At 38.0% G+C, this 19518-nt stretch overlaps 1 protein-coding gene across 1 annotated transcript in view; it reads left to right on the top strand.

Annotated features, from left to right (window-relative positions):
• LOC124805290 (myrosinase 1-like) overlaps window positions 1-19518 on the top strand; it is a 237454-nt gene that overhangs the window by 185082 nt on the left and 32854 nt on the right. The window contains exons 10-11 of the mRNA XM_047265801.1: window positions 5883-6017; window positions 7054-7160. Coding sequence (XP_047121757.1) covers window positions 5883-6017; window positions 7054-7160 — 242 coding nt within the window. The remainder of the gene's footprint in view (window positions 1-5882; window positions 6018-7053; window positions 7161-19518) is intronic.

Raw genomic sequence — 19518 nt, 5'->3', positions numbered from 1 at the left:
ACAGGAACCAAAATTTAATTGTAACTTCAAACTCAATAAATTACTCCCCAAAGTGAAAAACAATTTCCAAAGTAGTCCCACAAGGTCTGATATTCAGACCTTATCTGTTCTCCTTTACATAAATGACCTACCACTTGTTATTGATTTTCATTCAGCCTTATTTGCTGCCAATACATCAGTTCTAATTGAGGATGAGGTACCTGAAAGAATTCCAGAAAGTGTTAAAAAATGCTCTAGAAAAATTTGAATCCAGCTTCCATCAAAATGGACTAAAACTAAATGTAACAAAATCCAAAATGATGCAATTTCAAGCTAAATCATTAGAATGGAGTGAAATAAAGGTAACTTGCAATGATCAGGATGTCACAGAAGCAAACAGTGTACAGTTCTTAGGCCAAAATCTTGATAAACATCTAAATTGGAAGGCAGAAATTGACTACTTAGCAAATAAACTTAACAGTTTAGCATTTTCAATGTGTATTTTGGCAGGTGTCACAAACATAGACACCAGAAAGGTAGTCTGTCATTATTACTTTGAGTCATTTATCCCTTATAGTGTGATATTCTGGAGAAATTCAACAAATATCATGAGACTCCTATTATGACAGAAGAAAATAATTAGGAATGCTTGTTGCCAAACAAAGATATCCTGTCAACTACTGTTAAGAAAAACTGAAATAATATTTATTCCCTCCCTTTACATATATGGAGTGTTGTTCTTATATAAAAATCAACATGTGATAATTTCTCTTTATTTAGACCACAACTACAGCACTCGTCACAGAATTTTAGACTCCTGACACATTGCTTAAAACTCTGTGCCCAAACACAGCAGTATATGGGGATTAAAATTTACAATATAATAAAAAGACAGTAATATATTTAATATAGAATTTGGCTCACTCTTTACTCTCTTGGTGTAAAAGTGTTGTTGTTCTATTGAAGAAGTCATTGAGAACAGTTTAATGATTTGAACACGATAATTATTCATTTTATTTTTGTATATTGGAAACTGCAGTACACAACTGTGTAGCAGTTAACTCAGAACTGTATATAAAGTAATGTAAACTATTGTAGTTCTCTTGGTATGTTTCCTATACCTCAAATCAAACAATTTGAAAATTGAACATTTTCAGTTGAATAAATCACATTTCACAGCACATAGTGGTTTCCATTGTGTTCACTAGGCCTTTTTAGGATCAAGTCAACTGAAAGGCAGAGCATCAGAATACACTAATATAGTTACAGCTTAATACAACTAATACAATAAAATAATGCAACTTGGTCAAATCCAATTATGTTAAGAAAATTCATTTAGTATACTCCATCAAAATATAAAAAGTCTCTTAAATCAAAAAGAATGAACATCTCGTATCCATTCAGGAAAATGAAAGGATATGAGGAATTCCAACAAGCCGCTTGTGCGTATCAGAATATTGCATAGAAATAGATGACAATTAAAGCACCTGCAGCCATCACTTCTCATTTAATTTATTTATGCAACCAGTTTCTGTCTTCCTTACACCATTTTCAGTGCAGATTGTAGGGGTCTAAACACAAATTGTCAATGGCAGTTGCACTATGCTCTTCAAACTTAGGGGACGGGGATTTTGCTGCAGAAAATAATTCAAAGCTTGGTATCAGAAACTCCAGATACCCTCAATCAGTACCTTCTAACAGAAAATTGGGATTAAAATTGCCACAAACAATAACTCTCACGCTAATTCTTCATACCTTATTAAAATTGTTTGTAGTGGTTTTATGAAGCCTGAGATCACAGTGGCGACAAGCACCCGTGATCTGACGTCCGTATCTGCGGCCCTTGCCTCAGGATGCCTCCGGCGTGTGTTGGAAGCCAGGACAACTGCTCGCAGTAGCGAGCCGTGAAGTGGACCTCTGCTGGCTGGCTGGCTATGGCGGACCCTGTGTCAGCCTCAAGGGATCGAATCAATGACCCGCCGTGGACTGGAACGCTGGAGCCCATCTGCTGCTGCGTATAGCCGGTAGTGTGACATGCCCCGCCATCCAGGAGGGCTGCCACACTTGAATGAATCTTGTTAGAAAACGTCACCTATTTATATTTGGCTGTGTGCCTCTGTTTTGCCAAGCATGCCGCTTCACGTCACGAAATCATAACATGCTAGGTTGGCCAGTGGGTCCCTTCTGCCTGAAACTTGTGACATGCAAAACTGCTATGTATACTCTTTCAGCAATTTGATGGCCCTGTGGCCTCTATTCCACTTTGCAACTGTTGGTATGCACAACTCACAGCAATCCGGCCCGCACCTGGCTGCAAATTGTGCTCAGAATATCACACAAAACTAACTTTCCCTATGCTAAATGGTGGTGCCACTACATTATTTCCCTCTTTGGAAAGACCCGGTCCCCGGGTCAACCCTGAACTAGCTCTTATCGGGTCAGCACCTATGGCATATTTATTTACTATTAGAAAATTTAAGTGTGGTCTAGTGCCCCTTAAAACCACGACATGAAACAATGTAAAAATTCCCTACTGGATGACCACTGCTCAATCAGCCCCTTACCTACTCATCTCATGCCCTCAAAATCCAATTCACTGGGACTTGAACTATCCTTGGTTGCGTTTTCGAATTAGGTCTCCACCTGACCAGAAAGAAAACAACACATAACAAAGTTAAGGCTGCGATGACACTTGGCACAGAGGTGCTCAAAATGATCGTTATTTGCCATTGCCTTTCCCTATACTGAGCGACATGTTGAACAAGTTGTTCAGCTGATATGCCCCCCTCTTACTCTAAAATGAACTAGTTTACAGATCTCAACATACCTGGCTCCAGGTATGATTTAACAAGGTCAGATTCTGCCTTGGCAAAAACTCTAAAGTGGCTTCTGGCTAGTACAGCTGTGGCTGCATAACATTCAATTGCGTGACTCCTGAAATTGACGTTGGCAGGTGGAAGGTTGGTCCTATTATGTTACACTTAGTTCCATTGATTAAAATTCTGCTCCCCTTGAGTTCTATATGTGTTGCTTCTGCAAATACTCCCCACTCAAAACAATTTGCTACTACTACCAAATTCTCATAGGTGGAGAAGATCCAATGCATCCCGACCCATTGCAATCTCAATTTTGGCTCCACGATGTCCCTTGGGCAGTCTATTACTTTACCCCATGGCTATAAATAACTGCACCATGCATGTGTCCCATTTTTGTAACTCTCAGATTTTCCTCCAACATTCACTATTTTTGATCCAAAACAACACCGATTGTGTGCCAACTTTCATTTTTATATTTACATTATATGAACTGGTGCAATAAACACGACTTTCCTGACCCAGCACAGTCGATAACTAAAAATTTAAACAGAAAATCGTATGACCCTGACATTGTTCAACACATATTTATTATGGCTTTACTGCAAAATTTACTCCGGCGCATTTATTTCTCCAGAACTGCGTTTGATTTCTGCTCCCACAACACTCCACATACATCAGACGCTACACTTCCCATTTCAGTGACCTGAGGACAGGGATCACCATCACCCTTCCTCCCTCTTCAATAGGACTGCTGCCCCTAGCAGGCACACAATACCTCAAAAATACACACAAAATACAATGCCTAATTAATCTATGCAAAGCCAATAAAAAAATAAAATAAAATAAAATAAAATAAAATAAAACACCACTACAAATACTCTACTACGTTCTGGATCGCAAAGCATATGGTAGTTCATGCTGTACTCTATCTTCTTGCTTTTCTCCGTGCTTAGCACCTCTCTTCACTCTTTCTTCCTCTTTCCTTCCTGTGACACGCCTGTAATCACATCCGGGCAACCCTTAAATGGCTGTAACTGCCCAATGTGTACTATCATTGTTCTAGTTGGCAGTTGAAGCTTAACATTAACAGGGGATGTGGTTTCAACAACTTGGTATGGCCCTTGATACCTTGTGAGAAACTTCTTCATTTTCCCTTTTTGCATGTAGGGGCTTGACAGCATTACCCATTGCCCCACTCTATACTGGGGTAAACTCCCTTTCTTTTTTTTACTGTGTCTTCCTACCTTTCCAAAGCCTTTGCATTTGCCTTTTGTACCCATTTCCAAACATCCCAAACTGTCCTTGTGAATTGACGCACAGATTCACCAGTCCTTCCTTTCTGTAGCTTCACTAAATCAAACGGTGATGGCATTTTTCACCCGCACACTGCCTCATATGGAGACAAACTGGTATTTTTATGGACTTTTGCATTGTATATGCATACAATATGACTCAAATACTCGTCCCACTGATGGTGATGAGAATCCACATAAAAACTCAACATCTTCCTGATTGTTCTGTGTACCCATTCTGTCCTTCCGTTGGCCTGTGGATGCAATGTGCTCATCCTCAACCTCTTTACAGTCAACAATTTACACAGTTCCTTCATTAAATTTGACATGAAGTTGGTTGCTTGGTCAGTGATTATTTTCTCTGGTACACCAAACTTCAAAATCCAGTTGTTTACTAATGCCTGCGTGACCATTGCTGCCTGTTGATTTGGCACCATCTCCACATACCTCAAAAAATGGTCTATCATTCGAGGGTGATGGTGACCATTAGTCCAAAGGTAAGGTTTTCAACAGATGGCACACCAGTCTCAAAAATTTTGGATAGCACCTTGTAGAAAGCCAAGGAGACTACTTCAATAGGAGAAAGGATCATTACTTGGTGAATACAGTTTTCTATTTTTTTAAAAAATCTGTCCTGGAACTTTTCTGACAAATGGAATACAATCATAAACAAAAGAGTTAAAACTCTTCAATGAACTAAAGATTTTTGAGATTTGGCAGAAAGGATGTCTGATGCTGGAGTATGCATTGCATTGTCTGAATAAGCTTTTTGTCCCCTTTTTTCAGCTACTGTTTGGACGAATTAACTGAATTTAGTAGCTAATGATTTATATTTCATACCATTTGTCTCACTGCTACAGGCATCTGGACCATCAATATCAACTGCCTTGTTGAGTGTATTTGTTTCATGCCTAGTAATGCTCCAAATTCTCCTTGTCTTGTTCTTCAAATTTTTGAATTTTTTTCTAGTACATGGTATTTAACTTTTTGGTGACATGCTAAAAAAATTTGCACTGCTGTGTTTAATGTATTTTCCAGTCCTTTGCATTAAATACAGCTCTCTCTTTCTAGTAAAAGATATTTTAAAGATATTTTAATGTGAGATGTGAGCCCATCTTTTTCTCAGCGCTACTGTAAGTATCCATGAACTGTTTAAAAGAAAACTGAATCCATAATGTTGTAAGAATGTTTTTTAGGAAAGGATTAAATCTCTCATTTACTGTGTGTCTTGGTAAACTTGCTCCCATTTTTCATCCCAAAAATTTTATTTCAATACTGTAACTGAATTGGCATTCACAAGTCTGTGAAAGGTTACTTTTCCTGCCTTTATTGCTAACATTCAGTCATCATGGTCAGATAAACCTTTTATTATGGGGCTCGCATTAAATACTGTTGGATTTAGAAATAAATTATCAATTGATATTACACTAAGTCCTATTCTTGTTCAGAATGTTGCTGTGGGGGCCAATTTAGAGACAGACATCAGTACCTCTAGCTACCCTCAATTAGAACTATTGGTGATGAAATCTATATTGGAATTTCCACTTACAATCACTGCCCAGTTATTCCTACTAAGAACTATTAATACTCCCAACAGTGTCTTAATGAAGTTTAAAACTTTTCCTGCTGGGGATCTGTCAAAAGTGTTATCTTATATTTGTCTATGTCTGTTACTGAAGTAAAGAACTCTGGGTACACATTTATGGTTATTGCAATTCCTGAAACTATTTCGCTAACAACATACATGCAGCAGTGTGTGGATCCTTGTTGGCTTTTTATTGCATGTTTTGCACAGGTGGTGCCCTGGGGCTTTCGTGAGATCCTCAACACTCTGGCCAAAGAATATCCGGGATATCCTATCTTTGTAACTGAGAACGGCTATGCTGACCTTGGTGGCCTCAATGACACTGATCGTATACATTACATTGTTGTGAGTACTGTCTTTTTTTCCAGAGTGAGTGTGGCTGTACATTTATACATTCATTCTGTAGAAAGTAAATATTGCAGATACAAAATATCAAGTATGTGGTGCCGAATGGAGCTGCAGTGTTGTGGCTAATTGCACCTAAGTAAAAAAAAAAAGTTTGATTAATGAAGTAAAAACAGATGAGCTTTCACTGTGTTTTGCTATTATGTATAGATATGAATTTGAAATCAGTATGTGTTTGACATCTGATTTGTGGTTTGAAAGAGTAGGTGAAAGGTGCAAGTAGAAGAATCAATTGGTCATATCGCAGAAATGGCAAAGAATTACTGACAAAATGGAAATACTTCTGGTTCTCTACCGAAGGCCAGCTCACCATATTCACCAGTGAGAAAAGTCTGAGTAAAAAACACTCCATTGTCAAATGAAAGTTTGATTCTGATGTTGGACATGTGCCTAAATACCTCTCATAGTATAGAAAACACTTCTTAAAAACTGAATAATAAATGTTACTTTTTCTCATTCAGTCAGTATAAAAAGTAGAAGAAATGGACAAAATGTAAACATGATTAAACTATGACAACTCATGAGGATCTGTAGAAATCTAAAAATAAATGTGAACAATATCAGCTGAAAATAGATTGCTATTCACTGTAAAAATGACAATTGAGTTGCAGACATTCACAAAAGGAGGACACTTATACATTAGCTTTTGGGCAAAGCTTTCATCAGAAAAGGAAACATACACAAATTCATTCACACAGGCAAGAGCACTTCACACTCACATGACTTCTCATTGTACTTGTCTGCAACTCAATGTGTCATCTTTACAGTGAATTGCAATCTATTTTTTCCCTATATTCAATATTCCAACCTGGAGTTTCAATTGTTTGAGAAATAAACGTGATATATCTTTGAAAGCTGGCTGTTCCTTTCATAATGGCTAAATAATCGTTCAACACTTCAGTGTCAGTTTTGTAACATGACAATCAAATGCATCATCCATAAGTTGGAGGTATTAAAGTACAGTGTTATTTTTCAGAGCTATATGTCAGAAATGCTGAAAGCTATTTATGTGGACAAAGTGCCTGTCATTGGATACACATACTGGAGCCTCATGGACAGTTACGAGTGGGATAATGGCTACAGGTAAGAAGAAACATTTATCACACTTCTGCTACTAACTGGGCTCAGTAAATATCCTCCATTCAAAGTAGTTTTGTTTAAAATAAAGAGATGGAGAGTTACAGACTAAACAAGAAAAGGCGGATGTCATGATAAATATGTGTCCAAAGCAAAGAATAATGTACAGATAGCCATGACAGATCAATCTGACTTTGCTGTGGTATAGCATGGAAGGGTTCTACAAGCCTTGATGCAAAACATTTCGGAAGGAAATATTTCGAGTGTAAAGCGGAATGCATCTCACTGAAAGTGTCAGTGAAACCTGAAGTAATAGTAACTTTGTGGAAAGGTGGTTTTATTAATCCAAAGTAGGTATTATTAAGTGATACGCAGTCACTATGAAAGGCGTACATAGATTAGAAATATTGCACTTGGCACTGAAGGAACTACTCACAGGAGTTTTATTCATAACATAAATAGTGGTACACATGGCTCAGATTTTTGGTAATAAAGTAGGAACTGACCTGGTAACCAGTTATATTATTTTCCTTGGTCTCTCTCAACATCTTGACCAGTCTGACAGATGGATTTAACACAGTCATTGTTGGGTAATCCATGTTGATTCCTTAAAGGAGATTTTCAGTTTCTAGAAAAGTCATAATACATGAGTATAAAACATGTCATAAAAAATTCTACAACAGATTAACTTCAGTGAAATAGGCCTACTGTTGAGTACATCTGTTTGACAACCCCTCTTCAAAATGATAATGTATTTTATTTTTCCATCTGCATGGAACACTTTGTTTCTTCAGCAACCTATGACAGACTGCTGTTAGAAGAGGGGAATACTCTAGGAAGAATCATACAGATACCTCATAAAGCCATGTTGCATTTGCTCTTGAGTAATTTTGGTTAATTTTTTATCTTGAGATCACTGACTTTTGTAATCGAGATTTTGGCGTTCATACAACATTTGAGAGGAAGAAATGTAGTAAAATTTCACAAAGCAGAATTTAACATTTCAGCTTGTCACTGTTTTGGTGCCAGCACACTCACCAGCAAACTGGACCTTAATTCAGTTACTGCTTGTCTGTGGAACTTTGGCTGCATTTAAATTTGTGGTGAAGTTCTTTGTTTTTGTAGAACTTCTGAACATGAATGTTAAATCAGAGCCAATCTTTCCCATCCTCCACAAAATGCTAGGCACTTATCTGGCTTTTTGTCACACTAACTAAAGAGAATTAACATCCTAACTTTCTTAAAATTCTTATTGACTCCTGTAGTCACTGACACTATAATAGGATCATGACTACAGATTCTGTGGTCTATATTAACTGAGTTAAAAAATTTGGCCCTGTTTTGATTGGGAGATCTGAGAATTTCTTGTAAGAGTTGGTTTTCTGATTAACTGCTGTAAATAATTTTCAGATAAGATTTTTAGAAAAGTGTCTCAAGAATTCTTGTCCCAACTACCTACTTCAATCACTTGAATATCCCAATCTATTGCTGCTAAACTGAAATCTCCTACTAAAATTTACTCAGAGTCTTCTCCAAGTTTTTTTCTAAAATATTGCATCACTACATCTGACCTGAAATTGAGAGCAGTGAGATTTTGGGGGAAAATTTAAGGGTATATCAAAAAGATAGGCAAAGGGAAATGGAGGTAGTGTATTTGTAGCAGTAGACAAGAAACTCAAATGCACCAAGATAGAAACTGATGCTGCCTGAGAGATTGTTTGGGCAAGACTCAGTATCAGAGATGAGATAAAATAATTGGATCCTTCTATTGCTCACCAGACTTATCTGCTGATGTAGCCGAAAACTTTAGAGAAAACCTCAGTTCAGTTGTACATAAGTTCCCCAATCATACTGCAACCATTGATGGAGACTTTAATCATCCAACAATTAATTGGGAAAATTACATTTTTGTTAGTGGTGGGTGTGATAAGACATCCTGTGAAACTTTACTAAATGCCTTCTCTGAGAACTACCTAGAACAGATAGTTAGGAACCCCACTAATGATGGAAATATTTTGGATCTAATGGCAACAAACAGACCTGACCTCTTTGTGGATATCCACATCGAAACTGGTATCAGTGACCATGACATGGTTGTGGCAATAATGATTACCAAAGTAGAGATGACAACTAAAACAAGCAGAAAGATATATATGCTCAGTAAACTCAATTAAAAAAAAAAAAAAACAGCAGTGTCATATCTCGATGAGGAACTTTAATAGTTGACCATGCACTGGATAGATATGTATCTAGTAGAACAGTTCATAATAGGAGGGAACCTCCATGATATACAGTCACTGTCTAAAGAAACAGAAACTATTGCATTATAGGTGTAAAACAAGGGCTATACATAGAGAGATGCTGAACGATGACAGTGGCTTTGAGAAACTGCTGAAATAGTTAAAACTGAACAAAGCTCCAGGTCTCATAGGGATCCATGTCAGATTCTACACTGAACTTGCAACTGAGTTAGCTTCTCTTCTAACTAATATCTATCTTAGATCCGTCAAATAGAGAACCATGCCCAATTTACACTTGTCTACTAGAGGGGTAGTAGAAGGAATCCACAAAACTACCATCCTATATCCTTGATATTGATTTCTTGTAGAATCTTAGAATGTGTGAGGCCTTCAGTGAGTACTGTAGCAGAATATGGTCAAATGACATGTCACAAAATCCAAAGAAATTGTGGTCTTATATAAAGGCTGTTAGTGGCACCAAAGTTAGTGTCCAGCCTTAATGAATGAGACTTGATCTAAAATTGAGCATAGCAAAGCAAAAGCTGAAATGCTTAACTCTGTTTTCAAACCAGGAGAATTACCCCAGTTTAATCCTCATACCACTGAAAAGATAAATGAAATAATTATCAGTATCAGTGGCTTTGAGAAACAGCTAAAATGGTTAAAACTGAAAAAAGCTCCAGGTCTCATTGGAATCCCTGTCAGATTCTACAGTGAACTTGCAGCTGAGTTAGCTTCTCTTCTAACTATGATCTATCTTACATCCCTCAAATAAAAAACCATGCCCAGTTCTTCGAAAAATGCACAGTTTACACTCGTCTACAAGATGGGTAGCAGAAGGGATCCATAAAACTACCATCCTATATCCTTGATATTGATTTGTTGTGGAATCTTAGAATATATTGTGAGCTCAAACATAATGGTGTATCTTGAACAGAATGACCTCCTCAATGCCAATCAGCATAGATTTTGAAAATACTGGCCATGTGAAACCCAACTCGCACTTTTCTCACATGACATACTGAAAGCTATGGATCAAGACAACCAGATAGATGCAGTGTTCCTTTATTTCTGAAAAGCATTTGACTCAGTACCACACTTATTGTGAAAAGTATGACCATATGAGGTATCAAGTGAATTTTGTGACTGTACTGAGAACTTTTTGGTAGGGAGGACACAGCACGTTATCTTGGATGAGTCATCGTCAGATGTAAAAGTGAGTTTGTATGTGCCTCAGGGAAGTGTTTTGGGACTCTTGCTGTTCATGTTGTATATTAATGACCTTGCAGACAATATTAATAATAAAATCACACTTTTTGCAGATGATACAGTTATCTATAATGAAGCAAGATTTCAACATGGTCCAGAGATTGGCTACTTGCTCTAAATGTTCATAAATGTAAAATTACGTACTTCACAAAACAAAAAACAAAACACATAGTATCCCATACCAGTAATATCAATAAGTCACAGTTGGAATAGGCCAACTCATACAAATACCCTGGTGTTCTAAATGATTAATGGAAAATCTCATATAAAGATGTGAAACAAATACTAACAAAGAGATAGAGGGGCTGACCAGTACTTACCTCAGCTCAGTACAGCTGATAGATACACAAAACAGAACAGAAAATTTACATTCCTAGCTTTCGGAACTTTGTTCCTTCATCAGGCAGGAGAGAGGGGAAAAAAGGGAAAGTGGATTCAGTTACTCACAACCCAGGTTATGAAGCAACAGGGAAAGGTAAACAGGAAGGGTAGTAAGGATGGAGGCATGGTCGTCAGAGGGAAGCCAAAGATATTCTACTGTAAGTACTGTGCCAGCTTCAAACCAAAGAGGATGCAAACAGAAGTAAAGAGGTATATAGTATAAAGATAAACACAACTATGTAGGAAGAAAAGATGTGTGAATGGCTAAAGAGGAGAGGGAAAAAGGAGAAGACTGAAGAGTAAATGGGAGTGAGGTTAGTTAACGTAGGTTCAGTCCAGGGGGATGGCGGGATGAAAGGATGTGTTGGAGTGCAAGTTCCCATCTCTGCAGTTCCGAGGGACTGGTGTTGGGTGGGAGAAGCCAAATGGCATGTACGGTGTAGCAGGTTCCTAAGTCCCTAGAATTATGCTGGGGGCATGCTCTGCTACTGGGTATTGGACATCTCCTAGGCGGACAGTTCGTTTGTGCCCGTTCATGCGCTCAGCCAGTATAGTTGTCGTCATACCAATGTAAAAGGCTGTGCAGTGCAGGCATGTCAACTGATAAATGACATGTGCTGCTTCACATGGGGCCCTGCCTTGAATTGTGTATGTTTTACCAGTAGCGGGGCTGGAGTAGGTGGTTGTGGGGGGGATGCATGGGGCAGGTTTGGCAGCAGAGTCGGTTACAGGGGTAGGAACCGCTGGGTAGAGAAGGTGGTCTGGGAATATTGTAGGGCTTGACAAGGACGTTACGGAGGTTAGGGGGGCAATGAAAGGCAACTCTGGGTGGGGAGAATATTGTCAAGGGATGATCTCATTTCAGGCTTGACTTGAGAAAGTCATATCCCTGGTGGAGTAATTTGTTGATGTATTCGAGGCCTGGGTAATATTGGGTGACAAGGGGGATGCTTCTGTGTGGTCTGGGGGTAAGAACATTGTTGTTGGATGGGGAGGAATGTATTGCTCGGGAGATCTGTTTGTGGACAGGGTCTGCAGGATAGTTGCGGGAGAGGAAAGCACTGGTCAGGTTATTGGTGTAATTGTTGAGGGATTTGTCACTGGAGCAGATACGTTTGTTACGAATACCTAGGCTGTATGGAAGGGAGTGTTTGATGTGGAATGGATGGCAGCTGTCAAAGTGAAGGTACTGTTGTTTGTTTGTGGGTTTGATGTGGACAGAGGTGTGGATATGAGCTTCAACAAGATGAAGGTCAACATCCAGGAAGGTGGCTTGGATTTTGGAGAAGGACCAGGTGAAATTCACATTCGAAAAGGAGTTGAGGTTATTGAGGAAATTAAGGAGTGTTTCTTCACCATGAGTCCAGACCACAAAGATGTCATCTATAAACCTATACCAGGCCAGGGAAAGAAGCTGTTGGGTCTTCAGGAAAGCCTCCTCCATGCGGCCCATGAAGAGGTTGGCATAGGACAGAGCCATCCGGGTTCACATGGCTGTTCCCCTGATTTGTTTGTAGGTCTGGCCTTCAAAAGTGAAGTAATTATGGGTGAGGATGAAGTTGGTAAGTGTGATAAGGAACGAGGTTTTTGGAAGATCTTCGGGTGGGCACTGGGAGAGGTAGTGATCAAGGGCAGAGAGACCATGGGTATGTTTCAGTTTATTGGTAGAATACTGGGGAAAGGGAATCAGTCTACAGCAGGGATAGCTTACAAATCACCTGTGCTACATATCCTACAATATTTCTCATGGTGATACTGAACGTATACAGAGAAGGGCAGCATGAATGGTCATTGGTTTGTTTAATCTAAGTGAACTGGCAGGCTCATGAAGACAGATGTGAAATATCCCAAGAAAGTCTATTAATGAAGTTTCAAGACCTGGCTTTAAATGATTACTCTAGGAATATACTATAAGCCCCTATGGATTGCTCACATAACGATCATGAGGATAAGAGTATAATAATTACGGCATGCACAGAAGCATTGAAACAATCATTTTTCTCACACTCCATATGTGAATGGGACAGGAAGAAACCCTAATAACTGGTACAATGCGATGTACCCTGTGCCATGCACCTTGTAATCTTACTCTCCCACATGTCACTAGTAGACAGCCTACTATGCACAATTCCACTGTGTAATGCAGTATGGTATTATATTCTGGGGAGACTTTACACATAGCTCAAACATTCTTCTCACCCAAAAGAGATCTATAAGAATAATGAATAAGGCAAAGCCGACTGATACCAGCAGACCTCTCTTCCAAAAGTTGCTCATCCTACCCCTTGGCAGCCTGTATATACTAGAACTATGCAAATTTGTAAAAAGTAATATTACAAATTTTAATAAAAATTTAAATGTCCACGACTATGGTACTAGACAGAAAATGAAACACCATGTTAAAGAAATGTGCACCTCTGCCTTTAAAAACTCTCCCTTCAACAAAGGCATTAAAATATACAATAGCCTGCCATCAGAAATTAAAAAAAAAAAACAGTAAGTCCCTGACTGTATTTAATAAAAAATTAAAATCATTCCTACTTGAACATTGTTTCTACAGTGCAAGTGAATTTCTGCTCCACATCGGTGGAAAGAAATACAAAACAAAATGCAACAAAGAATTTTGTAAAGATTAAAACATTAATGCTAAAATCTTACATTTATATCATCTGCTACTAAGCAAATTAAGTGCAGAAAGAATATCCAACCAGGTACTGTTGTGTATGTGTATGAGAAGAATGCAGCACTAAAAGACAAATGTGTAACTGAGTATGTAATTTATGTGTTCATAACTTCTCAGAAAATATGTATGTAAGCTCATGTTTGTGTAAACTTTCACCATATTACTTCATAATGCCCAACATCAAATGTATGTATGTGCATCACCATGTGCACGTCATGTACAGTATTGATTCAGAGGACAATAAATAAATAATTAAATAAATAAATAGATATTCAGTCTCTTCATAAAAATTTATTCATTTCATAAGCTTTGAGAGGAGTAATATGTACAAATAACTTTTTTACTGATCTTCATTTTCTCATTGTTGGCTGCAGTTTGTCACATCTAGGGGTAGATTCTTGAGGCTGAAATTTTATAGATGACATGATAACTGATGAAGTAATTTCTGTTTCTATGACTTTTCTCATTCTTCTGTGTCACACTGTCTTTACAGTATCCACCTTAAAACAGAAATTTACATTGTTATTGCTAAACATAAAAACACCCCTAATTCCATTAGAGGCACGCCCACTACTACTCACTTTCTGCGGTAGTAACAATATTCCAAAGAGTTTACAAACTTTCTTGACAAAAGAAGAATCTTCACCAAGTTTCATCATTATTTTATAAATGAATCCAGAAATTAATTTAATAATAAGCATTAGATTGTGTAATTAATAATAGGAAATTTAAGTGTGCCAGATGTTTCATAATTTCTAATATTTCCAAAAGAAGAGCAATTTTAACTGTACATACAGAGTTAATATATACAACTGTAATAAATTAATTTCTTTTTATACATTTTAGCCTGAAATATAATTCATTCATATAAAAAATCATATGAAATTCTTTTAGTTAAACAGCTGAGATAATTTTAACCTACACAAGATTCGAAAATATTTTGGTATCAATTATTTCTATTAAAAAAAGGTAATGTCAGAGGAGGGTGTCCCCTTACAAGAGCCCCCTCACAAAGTTTGGAAACAGTGTGCTTACAATATTTTGTGACAGACTACAAGGTTTGCCAAATGGTGTACAAAATGATGTCAAAAGTTAGATTACAAATGTATAGAAGTATCTGATACATAACATATTACAGAAAATATAAGGAAAATACGTACTATATGAGTCAGAATCTATACATATATCAGGATATGGTATTCAGATTTTCGGATCTGTGGAACATACTATCACAAGACAAATAATACAAAGTCGAAACTACAACATTACACCATTAAACTATAGAAATGATTACAGAGACAAGGTAAATTACTAGAATTACAAATTTTAAGTTTACATCCATACAATCAAACCTTCAAACTTTTTAAAGATAAGAGAGAAATTTCAGAGCCCAAGTGTACGACAAGTGAGTTGACTCGAAAAACTCATGACAACGAGTACAGACCAAAAGAATACATTCAATCGTGAGTAGGAATCAATCAGCCACATAAACCATAGTATTTAAGGATGTGTCGATTCATTACAGGACAAAATGATGAAAAAATATTAGGGCCTCAGTTCAAGATGTGGGGACCGACCCATGAATCGTAACCACACTGGGTACAAACCAGCAAAAAATGTATTGACACAACAAAATGAATAAAGCTCATAATCATATCAATAAGTTCAATTATATGCAAAGAGTAATTGTAAGAAGCATCTAGCCTCAATCAACAGTTGTACACTCTCTTTGAGTATACAGCCGCGATGACCAGGGGTACCCAAAACAGAGTTAAGCATGAATCTGCCCACAACACAAATACCAGTCAGATACAATATGGCAATACTCAGGATAAATACAGGTAAATAGAGTCATAGTTAGCTTTGAATGATGACGTAATTGAGTAGCTTGAGGACCAAAATCAGTGTATGAAAGCAGACATGTATACATCTTGTTATATTGTCTATACTAGTAAATGTCTTCCACATTATTTGCTAATTGTCCATACAAACAAACCTACATACATAAAAGCCTAGAAGATTAATTTACAATTGATAAAAAAAGTACATACTGATTTAAAGTTACATAATGTATTGGAAAGTCAATCACCCTACTTGGAAAAACATACATTTATGCGGAATAACACTGCCTTTGGCAGTCTTTCCTAAATTTACAAATCTCAGTCACAACACTGATGTAGTTAACAGATGCTTGAGTACATTACCCAGCACCTATGATTTCCTGTAAGTTGACTGGTCCAGCAGGGTACAGCCATACAGCAGTGTGGAGAGTGGCTCTGCCCACATCTTACAGTTTCCTCCTTAGAGTTCTCATCACATGCTCCAATGGATAAATAATGTCCTGTCTAGTATTCACATCAAATCCTGAAACATTGTTCTGTGTACTAAATATGCTGTTCAATACCTTCTTCACACCACACAAGATATGCTCTCCCTACTCATTTTCCAACATCAATTATATAGGATTTATTTCAGGCACGATTAAAAGGTGTTCACATATGAAACATTAATAATCAGAGTTAAATGCAATAAAAAAATGAACTAACAAGTTGAAACAAACAGATATACTAAGATACTATTCATAATATTTACAGTACAAATTATGAATAATGTCCCATTTCAAAATTGTAAAAGGACCTACTCATTTAGCCTCATGACATATATATACTTTACCTATGTGATCAAAAGTATCCAGACACATGGCTGAAAACAACTTAAAAGTTCATGGTGCCCTCCATCGGCAATGCTGTAATTCAATATGGTGTTGGCCCACCCTTAGCCTTGATGACAGATTCCACTCTCGCAGGCATACATTTGCTCAGGTGCTGGAAGGTTTCTTTGTGAATGGCAGCCTATTCCTCAAGGAGTGCTGCACTGAGGAGAGGTATCAAAGTTTGTCGGTGAGGCCTGGCATGAAGTCGGTGTTCCTAAACATCCCAGGACTCGGTGCAGATCAGTCCATTACAGGGATTTTATTGTCATGTAACCACTCCACCACAGGCCGTGCAATATGAACAGGTGCCTGATCGTGTTGAAAGATACAATTGCCATCCCCAAATTGCTCTTTAGGAGTAGGAAGCAAGAAGGTGCTTAAAATGTCAATGTAGGCCTGTGCTGTGATAGTGCCATGCAAAACAACAAGGGATGCAAGCCCTCTCCAAGAAAAACATGACCAAACCATAACACCACCGCCTCCGAATTTTACTGTTGGCACTACACACGCTGGCAGATGATGTTCACTGGGCATTTGCCATACCCACAGCCTGCCATCAGATTGCCACTTCAAGTACCATGATGTGTGGCTTATGAGCAGCCACTCAACAATGAAATCCAAGTTTTCTCACCTCCTGCTTAATTGTCATAGTACTTAGCGGTGGATCCTGATGCAGTTTGGAATTCCTGTGTGATGGTCTGGATAGATGTCTGCCTATTACATATTATGGCCCCTTTCAACTGTCGGCTGTCTCTGTCAGTCAACAGATGAGGTCGGCCTGTACACTTTTGTGCTGTACGTGTCCCTTCACATTTCCATTTCACTATCACATTGAAAACAGTGGACCTAGGGATGTTTAGGAATGTGGAAATCTCTTGTACAGACGTATGACACAAGTGACACCCGATCACCTGACCACGTACGAAGTCTGTGAGCTCTGCAAGTTCCACTCTCTCATGATGTCTAATGACTACTGAGGTTGCTGATATGGAGTACCTGGCAGTAGGTGGCAACACAATGCACCTAGTATGAAAAATATATGTTTTTGGGGGTGCCCGGATACTTTTGGTCACACAGTGTATCAAATTCTAAAGCGCAAATCTACTACAGAATGTAATTATATAGTGTATAATAGATTTTAACTCAGTCAATAGATAAGACAGACCTTTAAAAATCACATCATCTTACATACTAAATTCATGAGAATGGAAAAAGAACAAACAAAAATTAGATACCTATGGATCATGTATATATGCTTTCAGTTCAGTGACATTGTGTAATCCAAACAACTTCTTAGATTTAGGATACACAAGCCTGTATGCATTAACAAGTGGAGTTTCAAGAATTTCAAGTGGTCCAACATAAATATCGTAACATCTCTTTATCTGAGATATCAACACTTTAGATTTCTCATTGGCTTTCACCAACATGAGATCTACCTGAAACCTAGAAAATCTGCCTTTACCATCACGTCTCTGCTTCCTCCAATCCCCCTTTTTCTCATCATCTCCCTAACACATTCTTCCCTCTCTTGTGGTGACATAATTTTACATGGTAGAAACTCAACATTTTCAGAAATGAGGTTACCTGGTCTGTGATTAAACATTATTTCAAATGGAGAAAAACCTGTTGAATAATGCTGCAAGCTGTTCATAATATCCTTAAAATCACTTAAATAATCCACCCAACTGGCATGATACTTACTGCAATAAGTTCTAAACAGTCTTCCAATCTCTATGATATATCTTCCTGCAGGGTTACTCAAAGGATGGTACACCAAAGTTTGAATATGCCTTATTTTTGTGTGATCAGCAAAATCTTTCCAAGCTTGTAATGTAAATTGAGAACCATTATCAGATAAAATTGTTTTAGGAATACCCACCTGACTAAAATATGTGCTTTCAAACTTAGAGATGATTCCCTTACTGGTAGCTTTCTTAAGAGGAAACAGCTTTATGAACTTCAAAAATATGAGGTGTGATTGGAAAGTTTTAAGAATGGATCCACTATTGCTTACTGGTTTGGCAGGCAGGTACACGGAGGGTGTGGAGTGAGTCATTGCCTTGTCCTTGAACGCCCTCTGACAGGAAACTGCATTTCCTTTATTCGGTGTGTTGCGGCAGCTGGTTGAGTGCGGGTCTGTTAGGGCTTGTTGCTGGATTCTGTCTGCATGAAAATGTACATATAAATAGAGCAACAAGTTTGTATGAAATGTTGTTTTAAAACGGGGAAATCATCTTCTGAGACTTACAAACTATAAAAACAGCTTTTGGAGATAATTGTATGAGCCAGTCAAATGTTTTTGTCTGGTTCAATAGATTTAAAAATGGCTGCGTATCATTTGGAGATGAACCACAGTCCGGCCGTCCTTCCACTTCAAAAACAAAAGAAAATGTTGCGAAACTTCATGACTTAGTGCGATCTGATCATAGACTTACAATTAGGGAGATGGCTGATGAACTTAATTTAAGTTCCTATGCAGTTCAGTCAATTTTAACTGAAGATCTGAACACGCGTTGAGTGTCCACAAAATTCATTCCAAAAGTGTTGTCATGGGACCAGAGACAATACAGACTTGAAGTGTGCCAAGAACTGGTTAATTGGACTAAAAATGACCCAGATTTGTTAAATAGGGTATTTACTGGTGACAAATCATGGGTATATGAATATGTTCCTGAAACCAAAGTGTAGTATTCACAGTGGAAGACTCGAGGTTCTCCATGACCGCAAAAAGCATGGCAAAGTTGGTCGAAAGTGATGATAATGTTGGTGTTTCTCCCCCCCCCCCCCCCAATTCTACCGGTATTGTGCATCATGAATACTACAAACGTGTCCTTGAGCATTTGTGCAAAAAGGTGCAGAAGAAAAGGCCTGCACTGTGGAAAGACAAGTGTTAGGTGCTTCACCATGACGATGCTCCGGCTCATCGTGCCTTTTAAATCATTGATTTTTTGACCAAATTCAAAATTCCTGTGCTTCCACAACCACCATATGCCCCTGCAGACTTCTGCCTGTTTCCTCAACTGAAATTTTCACTGAAAGGGAAGCGGTTTGACTCAATGGAAGACATCCAGGCAA

This window comes from Schistocerca piceifrons, chromosome 7 (assembly GCF_021461385.2).
Source record: "Schistocerca piceifrons isolate TAMUIC-IGC-003096 chromosome 7, iqSchPice1.1, whole genome shotgun sequence".
In the NCBI taxonomy this organism is placed as follows: Eukaryota; Metazoa; Arthropoda; class Insecta; order Orthoptera; family Acrididae; genus Schistocerca; species Schistocerca piceifrons.
The sequence above is the reverse complement of the archived record's forward strand: the minus strand, read 5'-3'. Positions and strand labels throughout refer to the sequence as shown.